This window comes from Macrobrachium nipponense, chromosome 35 (genome assembly GCF_015104395.2).
Source record: "Macrobrachium nipponense isolate FS-2020 chromosome 35, ASM1510439v2, whole genome shotgun sequence".
In the NCBI taxonomy this organism is placed as follows: domain Eukaryota; kingdom Metazoa; phylum Arthropoda; class Malacostraca; order Decapoda; family Palaemonidae; genus Macrobrachium; species Macrobrachium nipponense.
The window spans coordinates 52,329,010-52,350,084 of NC_061096.1; the positions used below are offsets into that span (position 1 = coordinate 52,329,010).

Consider the following 21,075-nt stretch of genomic DNA (forward strand, 5'->3'; position numbering starts at 1 on the left):
CAGGCGCTTCAGGCGCTTAAGGCGCTTTGCGCCTCGTTTCAGGCGCTTTGTGCCTCAGTTCAGGGGCTTCAGGCGCTTTGCGCCTCGTTTCAGGCGCCTCAGGCTCTTTGCGTCTCGTTTCAGGCGCTTCAGGCGCTTTGTGCCTCATTTCAGCCGCTTCAGGCGCCTCTTTATAATCCTCTCGCCTTGTCGGCGATTTGCGCCTGGCCGCCTCATCCGAGCTGTCAAAGACTTCTATCGGACGGGATTTCTTAACGGGAAGGAAGCGATCCTTTCTCCTGGGAGGATCCTTCTTCAAAACTTCTATTAACGAAGATATCTACTGTTGCCTTCCTCCTAGGATCGTCGTAGCGTCGTCTTCTTTCTCCGTATCCGATCTAGGGGAAGGAGGATTTAATGAATAAATGTCTTTCTTCTTCTTCTCAGGTGGATAGTCTTCTGGAAAACTTTCTGGGCTAGAATCCCAAGCTGGCGATTTCCACAATCTTTTAGAAGGTCTCGACAGCTTGTCCGAACTCCACCCTATTTTCCTTTCGATGAAGACTCGGATGACGAAAAAAACACTGTTTTAGGATGCCTTTCCAACGGCTATCCTTGGCAGTCTGGGACGCTACTACAGATCCTGCCAAAGGGACGCCCGACTGGTGGGGATTCTCTGAAACCTCCTTAAGGCTTTCGACATTCCTTCTCCTCTGGGCTTGTGAGCTTGGAAGAGGTCTAGGCCTGAGAGCGAGGCAGAGCCGATCGGAACGCACCCTCTACTATTTTAGGACGCCTTTCCAATGGCGAACTTGGCAGTCTGGGACGTTCTACAGAGTCTGCCGAGGGGACGCCTGATCGGTGGGGATTCTCTGAAACCTCCGTGCGGCTTTCGACATTCCTTCTCCTCTGGGCTTGTGAGTTTGGAAGAGGTCTAGACCTGGGAGCGAGACAGAGCCGATCAGACGCAGCCTCCACTTCAATGGGGAACACTATATTCACTTCTTACCTTTTAAGAGCTCGCATTTTGATGTACATCCATTATCTTCAAATTTGGATATATAAATTTGTAGTTTCTGTGGAGTAAGAAGGTGATGAGGATGCAACTACTAGTACTGCTAATACTCTAACTGCTTGTTAGCAAAAACGCTATTAAAGCTTCTAAAGTAAGCGTATCTAGTTATATGCTTTTCTGACTTCCTAAAGTAGGAAATTAGAGTTTAATATTTCCTCAATAAAGTTGTAACCTTTATTACAAGTAATAATGAATAAATATTAATAATTCCCATTCTTGTAAACTATGTGAGTGTCTACCGATAATTTCGGTAGTTTCACTTAATATTTTCTTCGAAATTTCGAAGCGAAATTCATTAAAAAGTTAATAAAAGCGTATGCTGAAACAAAGACCCAGTACTTCCCTGCAAAAGACAGCCCAGAAGATCGATGGCGATGAAACACGAAAATCAAGTCAGGAGGAACCGCAAACGTATGTTTACATTCCAACCGACAGAGAAAATCTGGTTCTAGAAGGTAATGGTTCCTATTCCTGCCACCCAGCGGCGGGACGGTAGATCACCTGACCTACCTACCTGTAGTGTGTGCCGCGAAATTCGAATTTCTGTCGGGGACGACGGAGTCTATAGCTAAGTATATATCTGACAGGGAAGTTGAATGTATGAGAATTAAAATTTTTTAATCAATTTGTATTTTTCATAGCTAAAAAACCTTTGGTCTTAGCAATAGGATAACCTTCTAGCGCAAGCTGGAAACCAGTTAAAAAAATGACAAATTTTTAATCAATTTGTATTTTTCATAGCTAAAACACCTGAGGTCTTAACAATAGGATAAACTTCTTGTGCCAGCTGGAAACCGGTTAAAAACAATCTAAGATCGTAAAACAAGGAATCTGTGGCATCTGGTAACTCAGGAGTATATGAGGTGGAAGCTAGTCACTGACCAGGCATAGAACACCGTGATGCATCAGTCTTTCCCCTTACTCAGGAAAAGAGAGATGGGTGGCTGGAGGTGGGCAGTAAATGTTAAGACCTCAGGTTTGTTAGCCATGAAAAATACAAATGGATTAAAAATGTATTTGTTCATACTCAGAACAAACATTCAGTCTTAACTATAGGATAGACTTATACTTATAGGGAGGTACAAGTACCCTCAACTGACTGGGAGTATAACCCACCAGACCACCCTTCCTAGAAGAACGAGTTCTAAGAAAGGGGGTCCAAGCCCGTGAGAGAATAGACAATCGGATATCTAAAAACTCAGCCTTCTGGGTTGCAACAATGATCTATGACCAGATTTATTGCATTCCAGGAACAAAAGAAAACTGGACTTGTTTAAGCAACAAACCATGCAGGCCACAGAGATTTGTCACCACTCCTCACTCCCCTTGCTAGAGAGAGGAGCACTTGCTACAAAACCACCACCGGTATGACCACCCTACTCACCTATATTAAACCCGTTCCAGCATATGACGTGTCTATTCTTCGATCCGCCCGTAGGAAGAAGAAAGGAAAAAAATGGAAAGAAAGAGGCCACCCAACTCACTCATTCTCTCTTTCACACAATCATCTTAGGTAAGATACAAACTGTCATGCCAGGGCCACTGGGGAATTACACAACTTGTTGGGCAGCCACCAACGGACCCCAGCAAAAATGTATCCAAAGACCTGTGGACAATGTCCTTTATGTAAAATGAAGTGAACGTGGACTGACATAGCCAAGAACCAGCACTCAAAATTCAATGAAGAGATAAGTTTTTCTTAAATGCCAGAAATTATGTCAAGTACTCTAGCCTGCACAGACTCAGTGACAGAACTAGCATGTGAGGAGTAAGCCTGTCTAATCGTCTCACTTAACCAGAATTAAATTATGTTCTTGGACACTTCCCTTCTGGGCCAGTCAGTTCTAACAAAAAGTCTACAGCACCAAGGCCTTATGAGACAAGTCCTCTTTAGATAACATCGCAGTGCTCTGAAGGGGCAAAGCAAGAGCTCTTGTGGATGTTTGTCCACCAAGTCATTCAGTGAGGGAATGGAAAACGAGGCAAATCTGTCATCATGCACCAAGGGATTCTGGGTCTTGGCCACGAATTTCATAACAAATTCGAAGGCCACAGACCCCCAACCCCTAGTGTGTTTAACATCATAACTCAGGCCATGAACCTCCCCAACCCTTTTCGAAGAAGCCAAAGCCAACAGGAAAACTGTCCTTAGAGTCAGATCCCTGTCTGATGACTGACGTAGTAGCTCAAATGGAGGTTGAGTGAGACTTCTCAGGACTAAAGAAAGGTCCTACGTAGGAGGCTTGAGTTCTCTTGGAGAACAGAACTGTTAAAATCTCCTGGTTTCCCAGGATGAAGAGATGTCCACATCTTTCAGGTACAAAACCAAGCCTAAGGCTGTTCTGTAGCCTCTGATAGCTAAAACAGAAAGACCCTTCTCAACCCTAAGGAAGATCAGAAAATCCGCTATCCGCTGAACAGAAGCTCTTAGTGGCGAGAAGCCCCATCGACAACACCAATCACAGTAGACTGGCCCATTTTCCCTGGTAAACTGCTATAAAAAAATTCCCGAGATAGCCAAACATCTGGCCTAAAGCCTTTCTAGGAAAACCTCTTGCTCAGAGGAGATATGTGATAGTCTCCAGCCATGAAAAGACAGGAACTCTACTGATTGGAGAAACTTTTTCACATAAGGCTGGCAAAGGAGCTGTCGCCATGGAGGAATTTCTCTTGGAACCTCTGACAGAAGAGACAAAAGGCCCGGGAACCACTCCGCTTGAGGCCACAGAGGTCCCACCAAGTCATCCTGAGATTTCAAGAACTCATTACTCCGTTCAGAACTTGACAGATCAGGCAAAATGGAGGGAAGGTGTACACCTCAAAATTCCTCAAAATTAAGAATGTCTCTCCCAACCTCGTTCTTACTTCATTTTCCTGTGTCCTTTTGCAATGCACAAGTTTTACATTTGATATCTCAAAATATTAAACTGATTTTATCAATTGATAGTTTTCAATATTATACAATTACTTAATTAAAATCAAGGGAAAGAAATTTATTTTTCAATTCCATAACTTCTTCCTAAATAACCCATCACAAGTCATCTACTAATCCAAATTTGAGCCAGACTGAGCCAAAATGGATTAATGAGTGCTGGAGTCATGACTTCATAGTGTACAAAAATTACAAGATTTACTAACCAACTTGTGCTCTTCTTGAAACTGGTTCGTTGTGAGTGTTTTTGAGGGCCAAACGACTTAGTCTGTCAGCATCTAAAATTTCCACCACTTTATTGAAAAGGTTCTGCTGTGGGTCCGTCCAGCCAATCCTGAAAGAAATGGCCATTAATTATAGAATCCTTTTATGAACTAAAAACATTACTTACTTTTGTCCATCGTGATCCTGACAAAATAAGGGAGACATTTAAAGTGTACAATCATTGCAAAACAGACCCAAAGTGCTAAACCAAGAAGTTACATGTACATCATCACAAATGTTTTTACATCAGGTTTTCACTTATGGGGTTGGATGCTCACTGAGTTCTTGCCATTGTTCTCAGTCCTGTCCACTTTCTGCTTGCTTCTATCCCATTTTTCAATGTTTTTCTGTGCTTTCCCTTAAGGGGGCCGGCCGGCTAATGCCCTTTTTTAAGGACATGACTTTGATATTCATACCACTTAATAAGGTGACTTGGGACATCTCCAAACCGCATATGATTTTCGCCTCTGACCTTCGGTTTTGTGACGCCAGGGTGATTTATCCCGAAAATAACCATTTTTCAAATTCTATCTCCTCCCTTGACATTTAATATTAAGACCTGGGATTACTACCATATATAGACCTGATGTAGACCTCCAATTGAATGGAGAGTTTTTTTTCTAAAAGTCATTTTTTTGCAAGATATGAATTTTTCAATATGGTAAAAAAATAAACCCTATAAATCAGGAGAAAAAAATTTGTAAAAAAAATACGAAACAAAAATTGGAAAAAAGGGCTCTATTTGATTGTTCTATGTCTTTCTGAGTTATATACCAAATTTCAATGTTATAGCTTTAAAACTAAGTGAGAAGATAGATTTTGAAGGTCAATAAGTATAGTTTTGAGATACGGGAGTTCAAAGTTTTCCTTCGTATTTCTATAAAGACAATGTTAATAAATAACGATTATTATGAATGCATATTTCTTTTTTGTGTATTAATAAACCAAAACTATTTTATTTATCATAATTTAATCATAAATGATGATCCCTTTGCTCATATATCGCAGCCTGGGGCACTGCTTGAGGCAAGATGGGGCACTCCTTCCTACGCAATTCTCTGTCTCCCCTTCGCTAACTCAGCTCATTACAGCGAATTTTCTTCTTCTGTATGTTAGCGAGATGTTTTCCTTGTATTTTCCTCTTTGGTATGATGAAATTCTTGCCCGAAACAAAGATAAACAAACGTAATTGCAAGAGAATGTCAAGAGGTGAAACTCGAAGGCGTACTCTTTTTTAACAAAGACAATTTAATAAATCATGATTATTATGAATTTCATATTCCATTTTGGGTTTTAAAAAACCAAACCTTTGTTATTTATCATAAATGAAGATCTCTTTGCTCAAAGATCGTCGTAGCCTTGGGCACAGTGTGACGTGTACTGTCAAGCAAGACGGGGGCGTTACTAAGCATCCCTCCCCTCTCTCTTCACTAACAACGCATATATTATGATATTCTGTAATAATACTTGAGCGATTTTTCTTCGTCTGTATGTTAGCGAGATGTTTTCCTTGTCTTTTCCTCATTGGCATGATGAAATTCTTATCAGGACTGGACTTGGCCTGAAGTCTCCTTCTCGACTCGGGGAATGTCTACAGATGCCATTTCTCCCAATTTCTTTGACAATAATTATCAAAATTTACGATAATAGAGGAAATATTGCATTTTCTTGTACGGATCAATGTTTTAGGCTTATTGAGTTACGTTAACTAATTACCCTGTAACTACGAAAGTAAGAGGAATTTTGACGAAATATTTCGTATACGTATTCTCAATTGCCATATGAAGCTCCATGAATTTTTTCATGACTTTGCATTTTTCGCCCTATACCTCCATATATAGGCGTTCCGGCCGGCCCCCTTAAGCCTTGTTTTGCTACTTGAATGCCCACTGCTCTTATCTAACTTCATAAAAAACATTCCAGATGCTTCAGCGTCCTTTACAAGAAACCTAATTTGCTATTTGATGAGAAGGATTCAGTTGTACAATTTCTTATATACTTTATTTCTATGGAATGAGATCTGCAGGATCTACCCGAGTCCAATTTGGAATTCATCACACGCATTAGAACCTGAGCCTTCTGCTCTTTAAGAAAAAGATTAACATTCACACTTACTTTGGAATCTTTTCTTCCCAATCTTCTTCATCATCATCTGCTGACTTGGTTTCTTCTGGTTTATTATCAGTTTTTATTTGATCCAGTCGAGCAAAAACAACATGCCTTTCGCACTCACTCATTACTTGTTGAGCCTTGCTCAAGTCGTAAGGCAATGGTGGCAGCGGTGATGGTTCACCATCAACATCACTTAGTTCATCATATCTGAAAATGAAAAAACTAAAGCTTTATACATTTGTTCATTACAGTCCACTGATCACATGATACACTACTCTATGTAGAACTAGACGCAATCACACCGACTTTTTGAAAAGAATGCATCCACCTCATCTGGCCAGACAGATCCTACTGGTCAGCATCGATAATCATTCTGTTATGTAACTCTGCAGAACTCACCACTAAGCAATGCTTTCCCTAATTGGCTCTGTGTTATCCCATTTGTGCTTGTTTTACCTCATGCCAAGTTTTTTCTCTCTCACTTTCCCTTCTTAATTTGTACTTACTGATATATATTACTGTGAAGAGGCCTGACAATTGTCTTACTCTCTGATTAAATTCCTGATCTTTGATATTTATGAGTGATATTTCCTTTTGACCTTCTGTGAGTGAATTCCATAGAATTTTATAATTTCATTAATCTTTTTATTACATGTTTAAGCTAGCCTTGAATTAGGACTCCTAAGAGTTCCCAAAACGTTTTTTCCGGTAACATGCCTTTTTTTGTGTTAAACAATTCAAGGAAACTGTTAATAATAAATCTTGTACTATTGGTGATCTTGTTTTCAAGTGTACTTACCCTGATCACATAGTTTTTATTTCACAGGGTGTCATTGTGCTGCTCATTCTCAGGGAAAATTGGGTAATGTGGCGTATGAGCTGTACTTTTGCCAGAGATTTGTTCTTATGTTAGAGAACTATTATTTATCATACCTCAAATTTGATAAGCTTAGCACTCAAAGTTAATGATTCACTGGCACAGGGAAAAGTAAAACAAAGATGATTATAAATGAAATGTATAAAATCTTAGATCACCATGACATCTCGTAAAACAAAGAAACTTTTGTATATCACACTATAAATAACATCACTGGATTGTGAATTTAAGAACATTTATAGCCAGAAATTAATTTACACACAAACACATGATAAATGTTCTTATCTGCCTGGAACCCAGAATCTGATGGCATGCATTGTGTCACTGCTTACCAGCAAGCAGACTATCTTCTTGTAATTTTCATTCAGAACAGCAGTGTTTACGATACATGTGAACTATTAAGTAGGTACATTTAAATGGTGGATTTGTAATCAATCAAACAGAAATTTAGAGAAGTTCCATACAAAAGTTCAATTTAGGAAATCTTAAAACACTACACATCCCTTATTTCCCTCACCACATTAAATGGAAATAATGTTAAGGTCAATTTAAAATTGTCAACCTTTAATAAACACTAACTTCTTATTAACTAAATTAGTGCATACTGACCCAGGGCTGCTTCGTGTCTGACGAGGAGTTTTTGAAACAAACAGCATTTTCCGAGGTCTAGCCTGAGATAATTCAGGTCGCCAATTCCAAGGCCTGGCATAGGGATGATCTAGCATCACTATATCAGACTCACTTTCCTGAAACAAAGCAAAAAAAAAAAATAAATAAATAAATAAATTAAATAAAAAAATTTCATAATTATTCACTTTTATTTTGTCAATACAAAATCTATCAAAAACTGCAAAGTCTGGCAAATTTAGGTACTTAAAAAAAAAATAACTACTTTTTTAACCCTTAACCCTTAAACGCCTATTGGACGTATTAAACGTCGACAAAAATTGTCTGTTGGGTGCTTAACCCTTAAACGCCGACTGGACGTATTTTACGTCGACATTTTTTGTCTCTCGGGTGCCGACTGGACGTATTTTACGTCGACATACAAAAGTTTTTTTAAAAATTCGCGGAAAAATACTTTTAGGCCTACCAGTCGAAAACTCTTGAATCACGCGCCTTGGGGGATGCTGGGAGTTCACGGATCAAGGTGTTATTTTGTTTACAATCGTTACGCAAGCGCGCAAGCGCGAATTTCTTTCTTGCCGCACTAAAAAGTATCTGTGACACATCTCGGAAATTATTTCGTCACTTTGACATAATTTTTTTACCATTTTAAATTAGCCGTTACATGTAGTATTATATATGAAAATGTGCGCATTTTTATGTAGAATACAGCAAAAAAATACTCATGATTGTAGCTTTCATCAGTTTTGAGATATTTTCATATAAATAACGATAAGTGCCAAAATTTCAACCTTCAGTCAACTTTGACTCTACCGAAATGGTCGAAAAATGCAATTGTAAGCTAAAAACTCTTATATTTTAGTAATATTCAATCATTTACCTTAATTTTGCAACTAATTGGAAGTCTCTAGCACAATATTTCGATTTATGGTGAATTTATGAAAAAACTTTTTCCTTACGTCCGCGCGGTAACTCTTCCGAAAAAAATCATACATGCGATTGTGGTAATGTTTGCACCATTTTAAATTAGCCGTTACATAAAGTTTTATATATGAAAATGTGCGCAATTTCATGCACAATACAACTAAAAATGACAATTTGTCGAAAATTGCATTTTTCCTAACTATACAAACCTGAGGTCCTTTAACAATAGGAAAGGTAACTAGCGGCAGCTGGGACGGTCGTAAGCTTCGAACAAGGGGAGAACGGTAGTTAACTGCTTGTCCGATCGTGCGCGCGCCCGCGCGCCCGAGAGGTGAAGAATCACTTTTGCTTTAGGCCCATGCAAAAAGTTGCAGAGTGAGGGGTGGCATGAGGTGGGACTATATGTAAAGGACCTCAGGTTTGTATAGTTAGGAAAAATGCAATTTTCCACAAATTATCATTTGTTCCAATACGTAATACAAACCCTCGGTCCTTTAACAATTGGAAGACTCACTTCTTGGTGGGAGGAATCTGAGTCTTTTTGGTGAACAGACTGGTGTTCGTCCAACCCTGGAGTGCCTCCCTGGTCGTAAGAGCAAGGGAGGGATCCAAACCTCTGTCCGATTGATCGGGGTGTGCACCGCAGGATCAATGGTCAGACCTCTGGGCCAAGTACTAAGAGAGAGGCAAGCGTATCTCTTCGTACCAGCAAGCAAGAACTTGTTCCTGTTTGCAAGAGACAATCATAAAATGATGGGTTTGTCTCAAGCTGGCATCCACTTCCTCCCCCTTGTTGGAGGAAGTGGTGGATATTTACTCCTATCCCTACTGAAAGGGATAGGATGGTGCTCTATTGAGTAGCTCACCTGCATCTCGTCCTTACCCAGCAGGGTGACGACCGTGGCCCTCTACCCAGAGGTAGAGGGAAGAAAAAGATGGGAAGAGGAGCCAGTCACACTCTCATTCCTCATCCATTCTTACGGTCACACCAGGACTCGATGCTGTTCAGCCTGCGAGGGTCTGGGTTAACTACACAACGTGTTGAGCAACCACCACGGTTCCCAAGGAAAAAGATCCAAGGAACTGTGGGCAATATCCCGAAGGTAGAAGGAGGTGCATGCGGTCCGGTTGGACCAGGCGCCTGCCTTCATTACCTGCGCCACGGAGAAGTTCTTGCGGAACGCGAGAGAATGATGAAGAGGCGTCCACACTCATCCTGGGTGTCGAGTTTCTTCAGACAGCTCCGTCGCGCCTTCACAGGACAAAGCAGCATAGCCTTCGTATCGGAGGCGGTGAAGTCCATTAGGGAGGGTATTGTGAAGGACTCGAACCAATCGTCAGTTACCGAAGGGTTCTGAGTCTTCGCTACGAAGATCGGTACGAAATCGAGCGTCACAAATCCCCATCCCTTTGTGCTTGACTTCTCAAGAGAAGTCATGCAGTTACCTAAGACGAAAAGAAGGGAATAGTCGTATGACATATCCCTCTTCTCGACTTTGGTTATGTACAGTACTCATACTGACAAGCTATTAAGACGAAGTAATGATTGCTCTGGAACAACCGAACTAAGTCCACAGCATATTTCGTAACTGACTCGGGCGCTCTGACAGCTGCCGACTGACTGGTTCGGAATCAGTAGAGGCAAGTTGTCCAAGCATCCGGGTAAGTCACGTGACCTTCGCCCTTTAAAGAGTTATGCTGATAGACCAAACAAATAAAATATTTGTTAGTCACCGATGCCGGACGGCGCGGCGATGATTCTCTTAATGCATAAGCTCAAAAGGCGAAAGTCAATTGCCTTCAAAAGACCCGAGGTCCCTGATGGCAAGAAAATCTCATAGACGTTGAATCTCAGCTTAAGGAGAAACAACACTATGTGACGTTGAAGACGAAGGTAGGCAATGAATGCAACCTACGTCTTCCAGCTGAATCGAGAGAAGGAATCTCAAGATTCTAAACCTGTGCTTACAAATGACTGAAAACGCTAACCGCCATTTCATTGCTGTCTGGTGTGCAGTGAAAGCGGGCGTTCTTCAGTAATGAAACACAGGGGAGAGCCGCCTGAAGAACTGCTTCTCATGGGCTGAACGTTTGGAAGTAGAGCTGGCAGGTGTGGGAGTAGGCGATGTCTTTCAATACATCTGCTAATCCGGGGTGAACAATGAACAATTGCACACCTCCGAATACAAGATATTTTGAGGACAAACTCAGATTCCGCAAAAATCATTCGCATTATCGAGATACGATGCAGCAAGAGACTATTACAGAATTCTGTTACCGTGCAGTAAACAGAAAGATGAGAGTCGAATAGATATCTCTGTTTAAAATTCTCGCAATACCGAAGACGATGAATACTAGCGTCACAGCAGTAGATGGTCATTCATGTATGCGAGAATCCCGTTAATCAGAGACTTAAGTCCGTGATTGTTGGGCAGAGATACGGTTGGTATTCAATCAAAGCAGGTGAGAAAGACATAACCAACCGTGCATCTCGAAGCGACAGCTGGTACTGAAATGCCTCGGGAGTCGGGCAATTCAATACGCAGTAGCTGTCGCTGACTCGTCATCCTGAGTTGCCAAGTAATCCTTTCCACGAAGGAATGCGTTCGGCTAGAACCACCGAGCATAAAAAGATATGCTCGAGCAATTATATTTATGCGAAACGAATTTCGGTAAATATAAAAGCTTAAATGGTGTTGTTGTGACAACACCATAAGTATATAAAATTGAAACTGGAAACTCCTGGGAGGTTGCAGGCAACCCCGAGTTGCAGTTCAATTAGAATACTTTTCGTCTAAGTCGCAATCCGTAGAATAACCAGGATATGCGCCTACCCCTCGGACCATTCAACTGCTTAGCAGAATCATGTCGCGAGGTTAATATACGTAGTATATTTGTAGGATTCTGAACAACGATCTCCATCCTAAATTCTTTCCTTCAAGAAAACAAAATAAGGATTGGAGATCGACCACCTTCGGTCTCTATCAAAGAGAGTGAAGAAGTCTTCCTCGAAGGAAAGCTTCAATGGTGAACAGAATACTAAGACGATAGTTCAAGCCAAACTGGATATTCCCGTCCGTTCTTCTCTATTCCAGGTTGGTCGCCTACTGTGAGATAGTCTTCTTTCAGCAGCAGTCTTCTTCCTAATGCTAGAAATTCCAGGAATTCGAGCATAGGCGAGGTTCCCGATTATCGTGTAACATATCGGGGATTCTCGTCTCGCTCACTTTGGACCGTGGTCTCGCCTAAGTGTTTGGAGATCGTAAGAAACTCGAACACTGAATGCGCTAGAAATTCCGTAGAATTCTATGCAGTCTGCGAAACCCCCACCGAATTCGTCAAACGATATCGGCTGGTGGTCCTCTCAATTCCCGTAGAAATCGAGAATGGGGCAGGATCCCTCCTCAACGACCGGGGCTTACGTCAGGTAGGAACCCGAAGGTAACCCCACATGTAGCGCAGTCCCCAACGTGGGATCCTACAGAGAAATCTCTGTAGGATCCCTCCCCTTTCCCTCGTAGCCGTAAGGAGAGAGGGAATGGGGGAGGAATTGGATACTCGCTCGCCTTCCCAGTGGAACTAGCAGTTGGAGAAGAGTAGGAGCAGCCATCGCCTAGCGACGATGGCCTCTTAGAGTCTGGGAAAACGAATCGTCAGGAGAAAATGTTTTCCCGAGGAGGGTTACGAACTCTCACTGTAGGTAAGGGTCTGCCGCCACTGTGTCTGGGTGGGGCTGATCGACACCTGACAGGAGAGAGCCGATACCGTCCTCCGACTCATTCCAGTCCTCGTCGAGGTCGAAACCTCTCAGGAGGACCGAAGGAGTACGTATTTAAATACGGTGTCCGAAGACACGTTAGAAACGCCGCTGTCGCAGTAAGGAGGTGGAAGTAGCTTGATCGACCGGCCAGAACTGCAGAGAGCCTTCTTGTCCGGAGACGAGAGACTCTGGTTCAAGACAGAATCGGCAAGCTCCGATCGCGGCAAACCCACCGTCGGTTTGGGTTCCCTCTCGGGCCCCAAAACGACTCGAGCAGAGACATGGGCTCTGCTGGTGGGAGCGACGATCCTTCCCCCAGGTCGTTGTGCTGACGAATCAGTGCAATAACCTGGGCAAAGTTACTCTGAATCTCGGAAGTTACAGCGTCTTGAGGAGTAGGACCGTCCAGTCCCTCCAACAAGAGCAGCTCCCAAGACCCTCCTCCTTCAGAAGAAGGACCAGCAACAGATCCCTGACGGTTGCCTCCAATCACTTGCGCGTACGTCCTGGCTGGTCCTAAGACCATACCTGGCACGTGCGGCGTCGTGACGGGATCGTGAGCGGCGCATCTCTCACGATCACTCCTATATACCTCGCTCTTCCTGGCGTATGCCGAGAAGTTGAAGGTATCGGAGAGACAGAACTGACGCTACCCCCTCCCCCCCCCAACCCGACGGGTCGCCTCCAATCACTTGCGCGTACGTCCCTGGTTGGTCCTAAGACCATACGTACGTGGCACGTGCGGCGTCGTGACGGGATCGTGAGCGGCGCACCTCTCACGATCACTCCTAGCTACCTCGCTCTTTCCGGTGTAGCCCGAGGAAGTTGAAGGTAGTGGAGAGACAGACCTGACGCTCCCCCCCCGCTCGCTGGCAGGACCAGCGTACGTGGGGGGCTGCAGCCGATCACCAACCCGCGGTGGGGATCGATCTGCGGCTGGCCGTGCCGCTCACCTGTGGCGAGTGGCTCGACTGAGCACGTCGACCCCGGTCCCGTGCGTCAAGACGAGCTGCTGCTGGTTACCGTATCCGCGTGGTCCCTGTGGGAGCGACGGTCAGGTGACCTGCAGAGCTCACTTTCGCGGTGAGACCGGTGAGCGTCCTCGCGGCACGTCAAACCGCTGGTACCAGCCGAGGCTGGTACCGTCGGTCGAGGGGACCTGGGGGACCTCTTCCCAGCCTCAACCCGTGGTCGGTCAGAGACCGTCACGTCCACCCGAGGTACCGGCTGGCTTGGTCGCTACGAGAGCGGCCGCTGGCCTGGCGAGAGTCACCTGAGGCGGCTATCTCGACAGGTCTTCTGCTCCGTGCCTCGGTCATGACGCTGAGCGAACTCAGGCGTCTTAACTTTCGGCTGCACGGTCACCCGAAGGAGACCGTACACTCGGAACTTCTCGCGGACGAGAAACCGAGCCGGTACCTGGCTTAGCAGCAGAGCTGCCAAGACCAGGCGAGGGTGTACCAGCGGTAGCCAGCACATCCTTGGTCCCCGTCTTCTTCTCTTCTCAGAAGAGGAGACGGGCCCCGTTCCCGAAGGAACAGGAGGACCAGCAGAAGAACCCCCCCGTCACACCGGAGTAAGACGAGCCCTTCGAAGTTCCCGAAGGAGTCTTCTTAGGGGGAAAACCCCGGTTACCAGCTGGCCGCTGCGAGAGCGGCCCGCTGGCCTGGCGAGAGTCACCTGAGCGGTTCTCGCCAGCCTTCTGCTCCGTGCCGCGGTTCTTGGCGCCGAGCGAACTCTGGCGCCGAAACTTTGGCTGCACGGTCTCCCGAGGGAGAGCGTACACTCGGGATCTCCCGCGAACGAGAGACCGAGCCGGAACCTGGCGTAGCGGCATCGCCGCTAGCACCAGGCGAGGAAGTACCAGAGCTAACCGATACTCCTCTGGTCCCCGTCTATCTCTTCCTTACGGAAGGGGAGACGGGCCCCGCTCCCGAAGGAGCAGGAGGACCAGCAGAAGGACCCCCCGTCCCACCGAGGTGGGACGGGCCCTTAGAAGTTCCCGAAGGAGACTTCTTAGGGGGGGGAGGCAGCCTTCTTCTTCTTCGGCTTATGGGCCTTAGAAGTCGAAGGGGAAGAGGCAGCAGCAGACGAAGACGAAGATGACACCTTCCTCTTCTTCGTCAGCTCACGCAGGACAGTCGTCAGGTCCTCCATCCAGGCCGGAGTCGGGCCTATTGCCGAAGCAACACGGCCCGACTGCACCTGTCCGGAAGGACCTGGGACTGGGGAAGACACACCATGGGCAGGACCAGCATGGACAGGCGCAGGAACCAGGAGCGACAGGAACAGCAACCAGCTCATGAGCGGCAGGAACAGCGGCAGCGGTAAACACAGAAGGGACAGCCAAGCCAGTAGCGAGAACCACATCACGGCAGGTACGGCAGGCCCAGCCATCGCCCCGTAGAATCATCGGCAGCCAGCGGGAACTGGGTACTGGCGGCCGGTCCAGGGGGCGAAGGGCTGCTGGAACAGCGGAAGTCTGGGGCAGGCAACAAGAAGACAAACAGGCGGCGGCCGGCGCATACCCTCCTCGGTACGGCGGCGACCGGCCCTAGTAGCGGCAGACGGCGTCACCGACACAGCATGGGGAGTGTAGACCAGCGGGGGAAGCAGCATAAGCGGCCGTGAAGGTTGTAGTGGAGACCGCTCCAAGGTCACCGCCCCAGACCTCGCTAGACGCTGCAGCAGATCGTGGATGCTAGGCACGCCCTGCAGCCGCAGTGGCCCATACCTGTCCAAGGTCGTCTCCCACGGATGTAGCACCTGCGGTAGCACAGATAGATTAGTAAGAGGGGTTCCCTCACGCACGGGGGGGAGACATGCCCCACCCCGAACGCAAGGAAGACCCCAAATACAAAATACAACGAAGAAGCTGAGCGGGGGGCAGGAAAGAAGACGAAGAATCGGATACCAAGGGAGTCGCGGGAGAGCTTTCCGACGACTTCCCGGCAGACCTTCGCTTCCCCTACCCCCGCACAGCAGTGAAAAGTAATATGAAAATGAAACAGAATACTGCACTTGCGATTCACTTCATAGAACTTAAAGGGGGAAAGAGCAATTCCCGGGTAAGAGCGGAAACTTGATCCATAATAATATGATGCTATCATAAAAAATATGAAAATGAAACAGAATACTGCACTTGCGATTTTCACTTTCACATAAATAAATCGTAAGGATTAATTCCCGGGTAAGAGCGGAAATTGATCCAAAATTAAATTTGATGCAACTAATAAATAATGAAAACGGAAAAGAATACTGCATTGCGAATCCACTTTCATTGCATTCTATTCATACAAATAAGAGGCTCGTGCCGAGCGCAATCACGCTCTCGGCAACGAACGCACAGGGCAAAAATATAATGAAAAAGAATACTTACATCTTTCAATTACACACTTTCGCCCAAAATACATGACTCGGCGCGAGTGCGCCCGCCCTCGGCACCGAGACATAATTCAAGTCAATTTCATGAAGAGCGGAAATCGCCGCATCTACGGCGATAGCTCCATGTTGATTCATAATTAAGTAATGAAAATGAAAACAGTGTACTTACAGTTTCATTTCCAAGTCAAACAAACCATTAGTAGAAAACACAATATAAACAAAGCATACGACGATGAAGCGGGCAGAGAGCGATGACGAACACGTCCTTCACACCCGCGGCCGAAAGCAAAAGCCCGCGCGCACGATCGGACAAGCAGTTAACTACCGTTCTCCCCTTGTTCGAAGCTTACGACCGTCCCAGCTGCCGCTAGTTACCTTTCCTATTGTTAAAGGACCGAGGGTTTGTATTACGTATCGGAACAAACAACCCATGGTTGTAGCTTTTATCAATTTTGAAATATTTTCATATAAAAAATGATAAGTGAAAAATTTTCAACCTTCGGTCAACTTTGACTCTACCGAAATGGTCGAAAAACGCAATTGTAAGCTAAAACGCTTATATTCTAGTAATATTCAAGCATTTACCTTCATTTTGCAACAAATTGGAAGTCTCTAGCACAATATTTCGATTTATGGTGAATTTATGAAAAAAATAACCTTTTCTTTACGTCCGCGCGGTAACTCTTCCGAAAAAATCATACGTGCGATTGTGGTAATGTTTGCACCATTTTAAATTAGCCGTTACATAAAGTTTTATATATGAACATGTGCGCAATTTCATGTATAATACAACAAAAAATAGTTGAAGGTTGTAGCTTTTCTCATTTTTGAAATATTTGCATATAAATATGAAAATAGAAAAAAAAAACCAAAAAAAAACCCCGTCTTCGGTCAAATTTGACTCGACCGAAATGGTCGAAAAACGCAATTGTAAGATAAAACTCTTACAGTCTAGTAATATTCAGTCATTTATCTTCATTGTGAAACAAATTCGAAGTCTCTAGCACAATATTTAAATTTATGGTGAATTTTAAAAAAACTTTCCTTCCCTCCGCGCGCGGATTCTCCGCCACAAATCTCCGAAATGCGTAAGTCCCATTCTCGTAATATTTGCTCCATTTCATATTAGGCATTTCATAGAGTTTTATATATGAAAATGTGCGCAATTTCAAGTAGAATAAAACGAAAAATATTTGAAAGTTGTAGCTGTTCTTATTTCCGAAATAATTGCATATAAAAAAATATATATAAAAAAATTCGACATTCGGTCAACTTTAACTCGTCAGATATGGTCGAAAACTGCATTTGTAAGCTAATATTCTTACAGTATAGTAATATTCAATCATTTGTCTTCATTTTGAAAGAAATTGGAAGTCTCTAGGACAATGGACAATATTTAGATTTATGGTGAATTTTTGAAAAAATTATTTGTTTACGTCCGCGTGTTACGAATTCATGCATTATTTTGTGATAATATTTTCTCTGTGTTGCTTTTATTGTTTTACAATGTGTTATATACCAAAATGATCGCAATTTAGTGTACATTACAACGAAAAAAAAGTAACTTGTTACCTTCAACCGTTTTGCGCACAGCGCGATTTAAATACAATTATATATGAAATTTCGTTTTTGCGCTATCATATATTGCATTATTTATATATGATAATGATAATTTTTTTCATTTATGATGGTTGCATACTAAACTTCAGGCAATGACAAAAAAAGGAGCCAAAAATGAACTCTTAATCTTGAAAACTAAGCGCGCTGTGATTTTTTGAAAAAAATATTTTTTCCGCTTCCGCGCTCACTCTGAAACGTCTCCGGCACACGGGAGACATTTTTTTTTTACCGCTTCGGCGTTTAAGGGTTAATTGACGTATGATACCTCGATGCAAAAACGTTTTTTTTTAAATTTGCGGAAAAATAGTTATAGACCTACTTGGTGAAAACTTTTGAATCACACACCTTGAGGGATGCTGGGAGTTCACGGATCAAGCTGTTGTTTTGTTTACAAGCGTTACATAGAGTTTTATATATTAAAATGTGCACAATTTCATGTAGAATACAACAAAAACAACTCATGGATGTAACTTTTATCAGTTTTGAAATATTTTCATATAAATAATGATAAGTGCCAAAATTTAAACCTTTGGTCAACTTTGACTCGACTGAAATGGTTGAAAAACACAATTGTAAACTAAAACTCTTATATTCTGGTAACATTCAATCATTTACCTTTACGTATTTTGCAACAAATTGGAAGTCTCTAGCACAATATTTCGATTTATGGTGAATTTAAAAAAAAAAACTTTTTCCTTAGTTCCGCACAGTAATTCTGCCGAAAAAATCTGAAATTCTTTCGTCCGATTGCCGTAATGTTTGCACCGTTTTATATTAGCCGTTACATAAAGTTTTATATATGAAAATGTGCACAATTTCATGTAGAATACAACAAAAAATAACCCATGGTTGTAGCTTTTATCATTTTTGAAATATTTTCATATAAATAATGATGTGCCAAAATATCAACCTTCGGTCAACTTTGACTCTACCGAAATGGTCGAAAAACGCAATTGTAAGCTAAAACTCTTACATTCTAGTCATATTCACCCATTTACCTTCATTTTGCAACAAATTGGAAGTCTCTAGCACAATATTTCAATTTATGGTGAATTTTTGAAAAAGACTTTTTCCTTACGTCCGCGCGGTAACTCAACCGGAAAAATCAGAAATTTCTTTTGTCCGATTGTCGCAATGTTTGCATCGTTTTATATTAGCCGTTACATAAAGTTTTATATATGAAAATGTGCGCAATTTCAAGTAAAATACAACTAAAAACAACCCATGGTTGTAGCTTTTATCAGTTTTGAAATATTTTCATGTAAATCACGATAAGTGCAGAAATTTCAACCTTCAGTCAATTTTGACTCAACATCACAATTTGTTGAAAATTGTATTTTTCCTAACTATACAAACCTGAGGTCCTTTAACAATAGGAATGTACTTACGGCGTAGCTGGAATTACGGCCGTTGAATCTTAAACAAGGTGGTTAGGCAGTAACTACTGTGGGGCATGCTAGCCTGCCCGGATGTAAACCCTCCACTTTGCCTTTCGGCCCAGGTTCAGATTGAGGGGTGGCATGAGGTGGGCATATTTGTTTAAGGACCTCAGGTTTGTATAGTTAGGAAAAATACAATTTTCGACAAATCGTGATTTGTTCCGATACGTAATACAAACCCTTGGTCCTTTAACAATAGGAAGACTCACTGATTGGTGGGAGGAATCTGAGTGAGCCTCTAGAACTGACTGGAGTTCTGCGCACCTAGGCTACTCCTCCTGGTCGTAAGAGCGAGGAGGAGTGCCCTCCTGCCTATGGCAATTTGATCGGAGTACAGGAGCTGCATGATCAGAGTCAGACTTCTGGGCCTTTTTGAAATGAGTGAGGGATCGTGACTCATCCGTAAAAGGGCTGTGAAGAATATTGGCATCGGAGACATTAATGCAAAGTTCTGGGAAGGGTTTGCATTATTGTCAGTCTCCTTCCTCCCCTTGCTAGAGGAAGGAGCGGGATTGCTTCTATGATTCTGATAAGAAACATAAAAAGGATGCTTATGTATAGGCTTACCACATCAATCGTCCGACCAGCCAGTGTGAGTTCGAGTCCTATCCTCAACCCGAAGGACGAGGAATGGAGAGACGAGGCGTGGAAGGGGGAAAGCCAGTCACTCTCGCATCCTTCTTACCTCTACAACTACATACCATGGATGAGAAATGATCAACGGCCAGTCAGCAAGAGCTCACAAACACACGTCTTCATAGGAAGACTGCCAAAGGCAAAGTGGAGTGTTTACATCCGGGCAGGCTGGTCTACCCGCCTGCCACGTGGTAGTTACTGCCTATCCACCTTGTTCAAGAATTTAATGGCCGTAATTCCAGCTATGACGAAAGTAGTTCCTTATGTAAAGGACTGAGAGTTTGTATATTGTGTAGGAACAACTCCTTTTTATTGCCGACCCTCTGGTAGCAATTCCATCCTCCTCAACTCACGATTCAACAGGATGAGGTCAACAACAAGATGACTGCCCCAAAGGAAAGTCAAATGTTTCAATTGCTAGCTGACTACCTGGTCACCAAGCTTAAACGACTAATGATTGATTGATTGTGTATTATATCTGGCATCACAACATCTGGGTAATTGACACCGAAATAAATTAAATATGAAGTTTTTATTGTAAAACTAATATTGTAATACCTACCTGAACACCTGAATAAGCCCTGGTCACTTACCAGCCCGAACCATCATTTATTAAAAATTTACCAAATCTTTGGTTAAAATAAACGATCAGTGTTGCCAATCTCCTGGCAAACTCCCTCGTTACCTAGTTACCAGCCCACCGCTGATAGCCCTGCCTCACGGGCCGGTCACACCTGCCCTCTCACGTCAATCATAACTCAATAACTCTGTATGGGAGGGGAGGAGGGTGGGAATCATTCAGGTGTTCAGGTAGGTATTACAATATTAGTTTTACAATAAAAACTTCATATTGCAATACACCCCCTGAACACCTGAATAAGCCCGATTAACAACATTAATTTGGAGGTGGGGAATCAAATCTACTCGGCCCTCCACTGTACCAGTTCAGTCAATATAATTGAGTACGCGGGTCAGTCTCAAGTTCATTTGTCACTCGTCCAAACTAATCTCCCATGTGTGGCCTTCTAGGCCTCCCATATGTGGAGGGAAAAACTCCCTGCACCTCTACCCTAAGGTCAAAACTCATTGAGTGCGGGAGGGATACAAACCTGTTTCCTCTCAGCTGGCTATGTGCCTCACCTGAGTAGAGGAAAAACTGAAGACCTCCCGCATGTGGCTCTCGGCCTCTCATGTATGGAGGGAAATCTGAAGACCTCCCATTGTGGACCTAGGCCTCTCATGTATGGAGAGAATCTGAAGACCTCCCATGTGGCTCTCGGCCTTCTCATGTATGGAGGGAATCTGAAGACCTCCCATGTGGCTCTCGGCCTCTCATGTATGGAGGGAAACTGAGCTGAGACCTCCCATGTGGACTTAAGCCTCATCATGTACGGAGGAGACAACCATGTCCATCGGTGCGTCTGCGACGGTGTCGTCGATCGCAGT

General features: G+C 43.7%; 1 protein-coding gene across 4 annotated transcripts in view; it reads right to left on the reverse strand.

Annotated features, from left to right (window-relative positions):
• LOC135208766 (KAT8 regulatory NSL complex subunit 3-like) overlaps positions 1-21,075 on the reverse strand; it is a 151,055-nt gene that overhangs the window by 87,737 nt on the left and 42,243 nt on the right. For all 4 annotated transcript variants that reach the window (XM_064241279.1, XM_064241278.1, XM_064241276.1 and 1 more), the window contains exons 4-6: positions 7,849-7,985; positions 6,366-6,569; positions 4,193-4,320 (exon numbers count right to left, since the gene is read on the reverse strand). In XM_064241279.1, the coding sequence (XP_064097349.1) occupies positions 4,193-4,320; positions 6,366-6,569; positions 7,849-7,985 (469 nt within the window). The remainder of the gene's footprint in view (positions 1-4,192; positions 4,321-6,365; positions 6,570-7,848; positions 7,986-21,075) is intronic.